This window comes from Lepidothrix coronata, unplaced genomic scaffold (assembly GCF_001604755.1).
Source record: "Lepidothrix coronata isolate B3197 unplaced genomic scaffold, Lepidothrix_coronata-1.0 Scaffold43, whole genome shotgun sequence".
Classification (NCBI taxonomy): Eukaryota; Metazoa; Chordata; class Aves; order Passeriformes; family Pipridae; genus Lepidothrix; species Lepidothrix coronata.
This window is the reverse complement of record NW_016690223.1, coordinates 135,851-149,074: the sequence shown is the minus strand read 5'-3', so window position 1 is coordinate 149,074 and position 13,224 is coordinate 135,851. Positions and strand designations below refer to the sequence as shown.

At 39.1% G+C, this 13,224-nt stretch overlaps 1 protein-coding gene across 9 annotated transcripts in view; it reads left to right on the top strand.

Annotated features, from left to right (window-relative positions):
- UNC79 (unc-79 homolog (C. elegans)) overlaps positions 1-8,556 on the top strand; it is a 108,419-nt gene extending 99,863 nt beyond the window's left edge. For all 9 annotated transcript variants that reach the window (XM_017813902.1, XM_017813908.1, XM_017813901.1 and 6 more), the window contains 3 exons: positions 1,746-1,823; positions 6,414-6,455; positions 7,123-8,556. In XM_017813902.1, the coding sequence (XP_017669391.1) occupies positions 1,746-1,823; positions 6,414-6,455; positions 7,123-7,323 (321 nt within the window). In that variant the 3' untranslated portion in view covers positions 7,324-8,556. The remainder of the gene's footprint in view (positions 1-1,745; positions 1,824-6,413; positions 6,456-7,122) is intronic.
- Positions 8,557-13,224: the final 4,668 nt, after the last annotated feature.

Genomic DNA, 13,224 nt, shown 5'->3' with positions numbered 1-13,224 from the left:
ATATCACTTCACTTTTGAGTAATGAATGACCTGAAGGAAATATCTCTAGAGATAAGAGTTGAAAAGGAAATGTTCACTACATCCAGAAATCATCCAGACTATTTATTTGGAAATAACTTTTAAACATTTGTTTATCTCAAATACTCACTGCTGTTGGAGCAATTTTGTACAATAAGAACCCAGAGGGGTCCCAGCAGCCCTCTCATAGCTGGTACCATTGCTTGCCCTTGACTAATGATTCTCTGTGCCTGCAGGCTTAGGATTAAGAACTTGTTTCTGATGGGCAAGACCTACTGTTTCCCACTTCTCAGAAAGTCATGACGGGTCAAAACTTTTTAACTGAGACGTTAACTAGTAGCTCTGGCTCTGGGGAGCCTGATGTTAGCTTTGAGTGAGAAACATCCTTTATACACAGCCCAGTCCACTAAGTCAGGTGCTCTTAAGGTTTGGGTTTTTAAGGTTTGGTGCTTTCGAGTTTTTTCGTTCTGTGTTTGTTTGGATTTTATTTTTTCTTTTTTAAATGTAGACCTGCTATCTCTATGGAAATTATTTTATGTAATTCCCCTTTCCCCATGTGAAACATCTTCCATCCCAGGCAGGCGTGGACCTTACCCTTATAATTGTCATTGTGTGGGCTGCACTGGAATGTCTCTGAACCAATTACTATTTGCTTGTGTTTTGTCCATATCAGGCAAGGGCCACCTATAGCTGTCTTTAGATGATATTTTAGCCTCTGACACCTAGTGAGGTCTCTGTGGTTCACAAGCCGCTTTTGGGAACAGTACTTCATGAAGCTCCATTTGAAGAAATGGGAAGTGTGGGTAATGTTTCTAACCAGCCAGTTCTTTAGTCAGGCACAAAAGCCTCTTGTCAAGCCTTAGGACAAGAACATGACCTGGAAGTCCTAAGTTCCAATGCTGGTTCTGAAAGTATATCGTTAAGTGGCTTTAGTGCAAGTTATTAAGCTCTCTGCCTCAGCCATTGCTCTTTGAAATGTAGATAGTAATACTTGCCGGTCTCACAGGGGTGTTGTGAGGTTAATTACTTAGTGTTTGTGAAGCACTTTGAAGATGAAAAGCACAACATAAAAGCTAAGTTTATTATTATTGAGGGGAGTTTACATGTAGTTTAGACAGGCACTGTAAATACTCACTGCTGGCTCAGGGTGTTTGTCTTGTATCTATGAATTTACACAATATGAAACATAAAATGCTGTCTACTACTAAATAACTGATATTTGCATCTGTCATAAATTGTGGTACAAAATGGAAGACTTACAGACTAGCTGTCAGTTCAAAACAATAAATTGTCTTTTGATGGTGGATAAAAAGATGGTTTTTGTGAGTATGTTAATTTTCAAAGATTCAGTAAATAAAAATACCAATTCGTGACACACAGATTGATGAGAACTACACAGCAAAATAAAAACAATTTATGATGTCTGAAAAGAACAAAGCTGAAGGAAACTTGTTTTGATGTGTGATATGAATTAAAATACATCAAGCACTTGAAATATTTAATAGATAGATGTTATCACATCAGGAGAAAACTAAATTAAAAAAATGTCCTGTATGTGCTCATGTAGTATTTAGTCTTGTATGTTAGTGGTTAATAAATGCACATCTAGTGATTCAGTATAACTGCCCAGCAAATACAGGAAGACTGTGTTTAGAGAGTGTTGGCTTAGCTTACTACATTGTTATGCTGGACATTTTTTGATTTTATGCTTGACTTTTTTTTCCAAGATGGTGGAAATGGTGTGCCTGCATGTGATCAGTTTAATGGAGGCTTTACAGGAATGCAACTCTACTATCTTTGTAAAGGTAGGTGTACCATACCATGAATATTTAGTTAATGCTGTTGCCTGACTATTGTGATTTCTAAACATACTGTCTTCTGTTTCCCCTCCCACTGAGAAAAAGAAAGTGGAAGAAACTGAAGTTGAATGATAATGCAGAAATAAAATGTAGTAGAGCATAATGAAAAGTAAAATCTCTGGTAAGAAGACCAGACCATAATCTCAAATTCAAGTTCTCCTGATTTTTTTAAAGCAATATTTAATCTACTTCCTCTTCACATTGTTGCAATGGTCTTATCCCTCTAATAGACGTAACTGATGTTGCTGACTTTGGGAACTTCTAGCTAGTGTCTGAATTTTTAGCCATCTTTTAATCATCATGGGTCCTTTGCAGATCACCTCACTGTGCCGAGTCTCCCGTTTTTAGGTGGATAACAAAACGTTTGTGCCACAGTGGTTTTCTTGTTATTTTATGTGTACCTGTTGATTTTTTAGAAATCAGTAGTCAGTCTCCTTTGGGTTACCACAGTGTTTGCAGAATAGATTCCCAAAGGAGTAGGGTAGTCTCACAAGCATAAATTGATTTTACTAGCCTTTTATACATGTTTTCACAGTGCATTATTCTGAAGAAAGTTTTCACATGAAATATAAGCAAATCAAGTAGTTAAGGTTAATATAGTTCTTCTATTGCTGTAAAGGAAACTTCTGACTATTGCTTTACTCCAGTAAAGCAAGAATTGAAAATAAAGTAGCTAAAATTGAAGGTCTTTATGTCAACTGGCATAAAAGTATTCACATTCACTGTGAAAATACAGGTTTATAGTCAGTAATGGCTTGATTCACTACAGAAATTCTGTCACTAAGGGATGTTAAAATGATTATGGCTGTCCCTGGAAGACATGTGGGCTTCTCTTTCAGCCATCCAGGATGTTCAGAACTTGACAAGGATGAAGAATGGCTTTAAAGCTGTGAAAATAGAGGCCTTTAGGGCCAAAACCCTGTCACAATTCAAATGAATGCTTTCAAGGGGGTTATATTTGAGAGTATATATCAATACTTTGCTAAATCAGGTTAAAAGGACATAGTTGTTACTACAAAATCAAGCTCATAAAACTGTGAAACTCAGAGTTAAGTTGCTAAGCTTTCATGTTTAGTGGATGGGAGATGGAAGAGAAGAATTTGGGTGACCAAATCCCCTTCATTCAGCCCTAAAGTGAAATCCTGAAGGAACAATATACATACATAATGGTACTATAGGATTTTTAGTTCCGGGTTACTGTATCTTTTTTATAAGTAACTAAGTGTAAAAGTACATACTGTAGATCTGAAAAGTAAGTGCCATAATTTAGGGAAAGACTTACTGTATTGTTTAAGACCTTCAGAGATTCAGCAGCACAAAGTTTACAGAGGAACCTGTGAGTGGCTTCTCTATAATTTAAAAAAAATCAAATTTGATACTCTTCAGTGGCTGTGAAGTGGATCTGAATTTTGTTATTCCTACTTCAGAAGTCTGCAAGGATGACAATTCTTTGAAAACAGTTGACTGGACAGTCTTTTGGTAGCTTGTTTTATTCTAGACAATTTTATCTTATGTTTTAAAGCTTTTTATTTCTTTTATTTTAGATGTAAGTCTTTCAAACAAGGTTTAGTTTTCACTGAAGGAAAGGACATAGTGTAGTAAGAGATATTTTTTTATACAGAACATTGTTAACACTTTCAGAGATTCATTCAGCAAAATTAATAATTACCAATTATTTTCTCTTGGAACAGAGCACATTAGTAATGATAAATATTGACCATTTATCGTTCATATAATGATGTTTACTGCAGTGACTTTTATTCCATCTAAGGATTCAGGTGCTGCAAGAACTTACTTTGTCAATGAAGTCATGGCATGACTCCACACACACATTTTTAATGCACCAAAATGAGAAGGTGGTGCATGTCACATGGTGCCAGGCAGTTTATGGGATAGCTATCCTACCTAGGTGGTCATGTATGACAAGTGAGGGGAAATTTGTCATAAAACAAGCAAGAAAGAGATGACATAAACAATCTCCTTCACTGAAAGAAGACCTTTCTTTACATCTGAGATAAGCACTCCTTCATCTCCTCCTTATGTTGGTGTTGTGTTATTTCCTCCTCCTGGTACCATTGGCCTTTGCTATTAAATTAAAGTCACACTGATAGCATTGAGACAAGTCTTGATTACTTCCTATAGTCTTTGAGCCATTCCATATATTCACAGAGGATATTTTTTGGATCTGATATTAGACTATCTTTACCAGTCTGCTGCAGAAAACAAAGTTGCTTTCTTGTGAAAACATTTCAACCATTATGCATTTAATTTTCTTACTAAATTGTAGTGAGAGATATATATACACACACACATTTACACAGATGCACATATACCTGCATCTATATTTAATTCATGATATATTCCTCTGAGGGGAAGCATTCTGCTTTAGGAGAGCTTAAATGGAAGTGTTCAATTTTTCTCCTGTTTTTCTATGTCAAAGGAACTGGGAAACTGGCCATCCCAGTGATAGCTGTTGATGACGGGGACCAGCTCCTTGCTGATCACATCTTTGTCTGACCATCAAATGTACCTCTGAGGAACTTGGGGGCTTACAGTAAAGACAGGAACAGCTCACCAATCACAAGGCCATTTTTAGAGATCCAGGGGTTCTAGGTAGCTCCAGCAGCTGCTGGGTATCTTTCTAGAGAACTGGGCAGGCAGCAGAGTTGGGAAGCCAGAACAGCACAGTGACCAGTCTATTGTACAGCCTGGTTTCCATAAAAAATTGCTTTGGAATCAATACAATTCCATTGAAAATATAAACTCAAAAAATTTAACATTGTCTGACAGCACTCTGTTCTTCCAGCTTTTCTTTCTAACTAGCTTTATGTATTCTTCCTTTGTGAAGAAAAGGTGGGCTAGGGATTAGTTAACAAAACTCAAATGCTTCAATAAAAATGTCTTCTTGTCTCATTTATCTGTCTGGCAGCTGTAGCACTAGAGGATTTGCTTGCTTGTGCCTGCAGCAGAATGTTATGTTTCCCTAAATGAGTCCAGACCCTGGAAGACAGAAGTGGTGCTGGAGGACAAAGATCTGTATCTAACCTTAGACCTCTCCATAAGAGAGTCAATATAAGCTAGTTTCCATAAGTGTCCTTTATAGTCAGTGGAGATAAACAGTATTTTTGGACATGATTCATCCTGATCTATTTTAGATACTTGCTTTGGGACAAGATGAACTGGATGTGAAGTGCTTCGTTCTCTCAGCTGACTGTAAAAGTTGTCCAGTGAATTGGTTCAGATGCAGTGGGGTATCCTAAGTTTTCTACCTAGCTTCCCTCCTTGCTTGACGTACTTCTGACACCAGTCCTGTCACCACTGGCTGTCTGCATAGGAACTTCATTAATGCTGGATGAAATTTTCAGTGACATTTTGTTGATGGCACTGGGGCACAGAGCATGGCTTCTCAGTATAATTACCTGTTTCCTCCTCACCAAAGAACACTCCAGCAGTCACTGGATTTTATTAAGCACTTCATTAGTGTGAGAGCCCACAGAAGGATGTACAGAGCTCACGTCTGCTGCATCTGGCTGCATTCCAGCTGTTTTGGCATTCATCTCTCTGTAAATGCTGAGGTTTGACTATGGTTCTTCATGTGGTAGACTTAAGTAATGAGTCCTGACAGAGCTGCATATGATTCTCCAGCAAAACAGCACTGAAATTGAAACAATTATCATTCCTTGCACAAGGGAAGCAGCACTTTATCTAATGTTGTCAGTAGTGATTAGGTTTAACTTGCAGCTCCCGGAAGCGTAATTGGCAAATTGCAAATTTTAATGCCATTTGGAGGAACATTTTAGAACAGTAACCTCAGTGGTTAAATTAATATAGAAAAACATGAATACTTTTGCTAGAAATGCCTCTCTGTCTTCCATAAGCTTGTCACGTTACACTTACTCAGAAGTAAAACTTCCCTAAGGAGCAGGAGTATGAAATGCATACCAGTCCAGTTCAATAGTAAGTGACAGATTTGTATACCTCCTCACCTTGTAATTCTGGATAGTTTTTACCTGTTTTACCAGGCCTAGAGAATGTCTTACATCCTGCAGTGAAGCACTGATGTGACTAGTGCTTATAAAATGCTGGTTACCATTTAAATATATGGCATTTTATTAGGAACCTCTGCTGCATGTTTTTTTCAGTTCCCAATGAATGCCTCACGTTGCAGAATGTTCACTGTATTCATTCCAGTACTGCTCACCTGCACATACAGAAACACCCTCACAAGGAAAATAAGTGATTTCCTTTAACAAGTTTTTATTCTGTACTCTCATCATTGCCTTAAACAGGATATTAATAATTGTTACCAGTGATTCATCAAGCTACAAACAAGGGAAGCTGGCTTCTTTACCTCTGACAGTTACCTTCCCCAAAACACATGCATTATTTAAAAATAACCACATTCTCAGATTTGTGGTTCAAACTATGTCAGTTCAAATGGCTAAATGCATTAGATATATCCTTCTCTGTCTCACAGTAACTGAAGAATGTTTACAGTCACTTGTGTAATAACAAAATACACCTCTCATCTTACAGCTCATACCGATGTGGTTGCCAATGATACAGTCAAACCTAAAGGTGAGTATTTTCTAGTACCTTATCCTTTTATTCTTGGTGTTATACATTCCTGTAAATTCTGGAAGATCACTAGATGTGGTCTCCAAACACTCTCAAAATAGATCCTTTTAGTGTATCCAGATGAAGATCTCAAGTGTGAGCATCTCACTGGCTGAGATACTTGCCCTGTGATCAGTACTGCTCTCCTTTTCCCTTCTGAAACACTTTCCTGTAACCTGGTTCTGCATCGAGGCCTTTCCTCAATATTTACTGAGATTGGTTGTTCCCTGATCTGTGGTTTTCCTGATGTCTTAGGCTTGAGAGTCCCCTGACAAATCAGCATTGTGACTGTTGACTCAGGAGGTAGATTTGCGTTCTAAAGCAGATATTATGGGCTTAGGTAAAACTGTGCCAGCTGGCCCTCCTTGTAAGAGAGAGCAAGGTGGATCGAAGTGGTTTGTGAGTCAAGAAAATTTTGGTGAAGAGAATAAAAGTCGTGGAGTTGGTGTCAATATGGAGTTGTTTCTGTAAGCACATTTGCCCTCTGTGGCAACACTACAGTGCAGGATGTGGAAGAAAGAAATTCAACACTTGGGCAACTGTAAGAACTTTCCCTGGCCAACAACCTGTACCTGTCACAGTGCTGTATTAAAGGAAGGAAACTGAATGGTTTGCATTATTTCAACAGCATTTATCTGCTGGACTACAGCTACGCCTCCAAGCCATCCAGAGCAATGTCAACCATCACAGCCTAAGGATGTTACAGGGGTCAGGACAAATGAACAATAGCTCATCTGTGCTCCGCAAATGGCTACAGTGTACCCAGTTCAAAATGGCTCAAGTAGAAATTCAGTCATCAGAAGCTGCATCTCAATTTTATCCTTTATGATTCATGTAATTTGTTCCAAAATATTAATTTTTTAGCCTAGCAATAACAGAGTTAGAGCTGTAAAAGACCTTTTGTATAAGTCAGTATACAGAGTATATACTGTATCTATACTTTTTAGCCTAGGACAGATTGTGAAAAAGCTTATAATGGGTGAAGCTAAGAGCCTGATCCTGCCAGTTTATAGTTACAATTACTCAGGATCAACAGGTTCTAAGTCTGCATTCATGAGCATATATTAGGAGAATTGGATTCAAATCTATCACATTGTACATATCTCTCTGATCATTGAAATATCTTGTTCTTAAATGTTTCTTTACATTATTTTTGAAGCTAAGATGAAAATCACTTTTCTTTAACTTCTATTTTTTTTAAAAATAGAATTGTGAGTATTCACAAACATGGAAGTGCTATGTTGCTATTTTTTTGACAATAACAAAAGAAAACTGGGTTTTTAGGAACCTTTATAGGAGTTTTTAGGGGGGATGTCTTTTTTTTTTTTTTTTAGATTCACAGCTGGCAATGCAATAAAATCTGTCACTATAAAACAGTGATGTTCTAATGAGGCTTTTTGTCATCATCTTCTGGGAAAACAGCAGCTTGTAAGGAGAGTTGTTATGAAGTGCACTTAGAAATTAGGTTGTTAAACTGTGCCAATTCATTCGTTTTTTTTTCAGTAGGTTTTCCAAAACTGCCAAGTCTGATTTATAATTCTTTGAAATACTGCTTTTACTTCATTGATTCTCTGCTGCTCTTCTTTGTAGGTTTCATAGAAGCCTTTTTAATTTTGTGATTACTGTATTGTATTCTTCTGTCAATACTTGTATACAGTGCAATTAAAAATGGACATCCCAGATCTATTCTTATTGATGTCTACAGAATTTATGTTGCAGACTTCAAGAGGAGCATGATTGGACCTGAAGTTTTGCATAATGGTATTTACAAATCCCAGCATTTGCATACTGCTGTATTAAACATGATGTTTAATAACAGATGGATTTTAATATCATTAGGGGATTCAGCCAAAGCCCATTGGAATCTAAGGAGAATCAATTAACTCAGTGGATTTTACATAAAATCTTGAAAGCATCATAGTTTACCACCTCTTGTAATAAATACTTAAATCTGTGCAATCCCAGTTGTATTTTCTGTATTTATTCTGTAATGCACTGATTAGAAGAATAACAAACATTAAGTTGTATATTAGAATGCTATTAAATCCCTAGTCCTTATTACTACTCTCGGAATCTGCCTAGGTACATCTCAGATTTTGTGAAGGGTCAATCTTACCTCACTGCATTTACTAAAATAAGAATGGAATGTTTGCATATATGCCATTATAATACCATTATACATTAAAAAAACAACAACGAAAAATAAAACTAACCTATGAAATAAAGAAAAGACAGTAAGGCATGTGCTAGCTTGCTTAAAATAGCCCCCATCTGTGTTTTCAATGGGGAGAAATTGATTTGGCTTTCCTTCCTTCTTAGATTCCCACATTATAGGGTCTAAGCTTAAATGGCAAAGGGGGCATTCAGTACTTCAACCTTTTCCATGTCATGTATAACCAGGTGCCCTGTCTTATTCAGCAGCAGGCCCACATTTTCCCCAGTCTTCCTTTTGTCCCCTATGTACTTATAGAAGCCCTTCTTTTTGATATCCCTTGCCAGCTTCAAATACTGCTGGGCTTTAGCTTTCCTAGCTTCATCCTTGGATGATTGGACAATGTCTCTGCATTTCTTCCAGAATGCCCATCCTTGCTTCTGCCCTCTGTATGCCTCCTTTTTGTGTTTGAGGTTGGCCAGGAGTTTTTTGTCTGTCCACACAGGTCTACTGGTGTTTTTGTCTGACTTTCAACTCATTGGCATTGTCATGAATGAGTGTTTTAGGTCACTCAAAAAATCCCCGGCAAAGGTATCGGCACAAGCAGGTTTAATATAAAAGCGAAAGTTGGCAAGGTCCACTCTCCTATTTTAGTCGGTGGCTATAGCACACAGAGAAAAATTAGACTAAAATCAATAAATCATTCTAAAACTAAAATCAACCTAAACGGATCTACGTGGAGGCTGGAGATGAAAAAGGGATAAGGATAAAAAGGAATGAGAGACACCCTCCTATTGAGTCACAAGGGTTCAGAGTGGATCTTCATGCCAAACTGAACAACAGTGTTTAGGCCTAAAGGTTTTAACAGCACTTAACAGCACTTAATTGATAGTCTAATTTAAACAATTTAACAAAAGATACTATAGAATTTACTATAAACGGTAACTCACTTATAGGCCTATCTTACTTATGCACCTAACATGCTTAAGAGTCTTTAGGAGGAACATTCATAGTACATTTGCTAGAGCACATTTGCACTCACTGTGTCTTCTTCATGGTTGTGTCTGCAACACAGGTGATAACTTTGCTGGGTAACCACATAAATAGGGCCCAGGTTCACTATTGTGGGGACTGGGATCACCCTAGTGAAACAGGAGTGCTATTGGGCCCCTGAAAAGTGGGACGTGTAGGAGAGAGATATTTTTGTGTTTTGATGTGCTGTCACCCGGTGAATCTGAAAGACAACTGAAAGGCAAGGAGAGGGAGGAAATATGAGGCCCTCGGGTGTCAGGTGGATGAGCTCAGGTGGGTACAATGGGAACTGTGGAAACTTGAAAGATGAAGACATGATTTGCAGGGAAGAGCAGAGCCTGAGAAAATTTGTCTTTAAAACTAACTTCTGGAAAGGAGAATCTATGATCGGGCATCTCACTTGGTAGATAATGCATGTAGACAACATGGCATAAGTGCTTTCCTCGCGTAGCAAAATCTCTGCTTCAAAGCATCTAGTGTTCAGACTGGCAAAACACAAAATTAATGCAAATATAGTGGTGGGTAGTTATTAAAATTAAACACAGGCAAAAACCAGACCTGCTGAATCCAGGTCTGTAACTAAACACTTTAAGCCTTTGCGGGAATTGAGATCTGGTTTCAGCTCTGGGTTTAGAGATAAGAGCTGGTCACAGAATCTACTTCCATGTTTGAGCATAGGGTTTAGTATGTATCTGTCACTGATTATAATTAATACAGTTCCTATGGAGCTGTCATGTGTAGGCAAATTAAGACTACTTATAAACTGAGAAGCTGCTTTAGCATAGAGAATACAGCCTGGAAGATGGTATGACCAATGATTAGGGGTATGTTGACTAATAAAAACAAATAGCATGGGGCTTGGCCAGGTATGTGTGCTTTAACACTTCATGAAAATCTCTTTAAGTGCACTCTAGGGATCTTCAGAAGTACAGAAATCTGCATTAGGAGTTTTTTAAAGCACTGTAAAATATATCTTTACTCTGCCTGAGGTCAGTATACAACTCAAGTGAGTCACTCACATTAAGTCTCTGAAATAGCCTAGAGCAGCAATTCTTTATATTCTGTAGGAAGATTAGGAAGTAAATAACATTTGGTGTTCCCTGAAAATGCTACCAAGTAGCAGGGGCCAATCTTTCTGCTCTGCCGTGCTCCCAGCACGGCTGTGTCTCTGTGCACGTGTCACTAGGAGCAGAATCCATCCTCTGTCTGATCATAGAGACCTGCCATTTAGGAAGAGCATTTAGTCTTCTGTTGAAATAAGCTGCTTAAATCAACGCCTGTTACCAGGCCTGACCTAGTAAAAGAATCAATTTACTGTGTGCTGAACTGTGAAATTTCCAACAACAAGGGGCACTTTGGATGAAGCGATGGTTAAAGCCTCACACCGGCCGCAGTGCGTCCTACCGCTGGGTTACATAACCCGTGTCCTGAGTGCGGGGTTAATGTCTACGTGGGCATCTCAGGGTGCTTTCCTCTGCCTGTTAAGAAAGCCATGGCCTGAGCTACACACAGGGTCACACAAACAAAGGCGCTTGCAGCACATCAGTTACTATCTACATACATGCCTTATCTTGTACGTAACGTTTCTGCAACGTGTCATTAGAACCATGGCAGTTCAAAGGCCCTAGAAACACAGTTGGTTTTCTGGCTCTCTTTTCCATGCTATGACAGCAGTCGATGTGCTCTAGGACTGATGAACATTCTGAGATGGAAGATCTTTCTGAACTCTGGCCTGTACAGCCTCCTTTCAAGCTGGATGAAGATTACCAGAGCCCAGGGCTGTTTGTCTTTGCTAGCGTGTCCTGGAAAAGAGCTCTGCAGCCAAGAATCCTGTGCTGTTCCCCCAGCTGCACGCAGCTCTGAGAGAGTTCTATCCACAGTTTTTCTTGTAGACTTTTACAGCAAGGCTGAAGTCTGTTTTTTTCAAAAGGATCTGAATCTCAATTGCACAGCAGCCATTTAATCAACAATGTGGGTCTTCATCTTAGCAGTCTGCCTGAAGTCAGGAAGAGGCAACAGCATTACAGTTTGTGGGACTTGATGCAAATTTGGAAGGAAGGGCTCTGCATTTGTCGTTTGATTTATAACTCTGACTTACTCTATGCCCTTCAGCCTCTCCCTGCTGAGAACAATTTCAGCTGGAGGCTGAGCATCAAGGGACAGCAGTGAGAATTGTAACCGGAGGGGAAGGTATCTTGGTGGTCTCCAACTGCAAAGGGCTCAGGAAGAGAACTTGAATCCACCCTTGGCATTGCCCTCCCTGGGGCTTGCTGATGGGGAGTCGGGCTATCACTGGAAATGCCTCCAGTCAGATAACAGGAGGCCACATGACAATGAGGCCTGACCAGCCTGGTGAGCCGCTATGGTGCCTAAATCCTGCAGCTGGCAACTGGGGGGCTTTCAGCTATCACTGTGTATGGTTTGTGTATGATAATGTGTGCAAGGGGCAGGAGGAGGTGAAGAGCTGGCAGGGCTTGGGAGGGGTGGCTGGTTTCTTCATTCATCATTACGAAGCATTAACATGGAAAAGCAGAACCCATGACTCAGTCATTGGAAGTCTACATCATGAATTATTTTCCAGCATTTGGCTGGATTTGATAGATACCACAGGGCTTTCAGCCAACTGGCGAGCAGCCTTCTGTGCATTGCCCCAGGTAACCTACTCTGACACTGCATTTAAACAGCTCCTCATCAAACCTGACAAGCCATGACTGTGAGCTGGGAGGCTCTGAGTTTGATAGACACAATGTAATGCTAGGTTCGGTTTTCTCAATGCATAATTCAGCAGCTGGGCAACATAACTGTTACAGCTGTTCTACTACTTTAAATCCTTTCAGAAAGGTACAATAGCACACCTGTGAAGTTTTACACACAGAATAAAAATTTTATAGGTAATAGATTTTTTACACAGGTTAGCTTTTCTGGCAGCTCCACTACTTTCATGTCAAATTGATTGCAGTAAAGTTCTTTACAAAAGCTTTTCTACACCTGGGAATTCTTGTCATGCAGGAAAAGTGTCAGTAAAACAGAATATAAAGGACTATCACTAAAAGAAATAAATTATTTATTAAAACTGTTACCTATTTTGCACTTGTGAGGAAATCCTGTGTACATGGTGTTCGTTAGTGATATCCAAAGAAAGTACAAACTGCCAGATGTAGCGAAATCTACAGAGAGGTACGATTTATACCTGTTACGGATCACACCCTGTATTTATAGCTCAGAAGGAGCAAGGACTGATATGGTGAAGCAACTGAGCACCACAGCAATATGTGTTTCAGGTGCTAGTTGATTCCAGGGAAGTGTCAGATTAAACTGCTAAACTGATGCAGCCATGATCTGATTTTCCTCCAGATGCATTTATTCAAGACCAGGTTTTGCCATCATTTTAGAATCAAGTCAACAGGTTTTATTCTTTGTCGTGTGTGTGTGGCACATCTGTTCTCCTGTTTGCTCTGATCACACACAGAGTCCAGCATCTTCCTAAATCATCTTAGTGCTCCAGAAGCTGCAGCTCAACTATTGCTCAGGAGATCCTGTTAACTG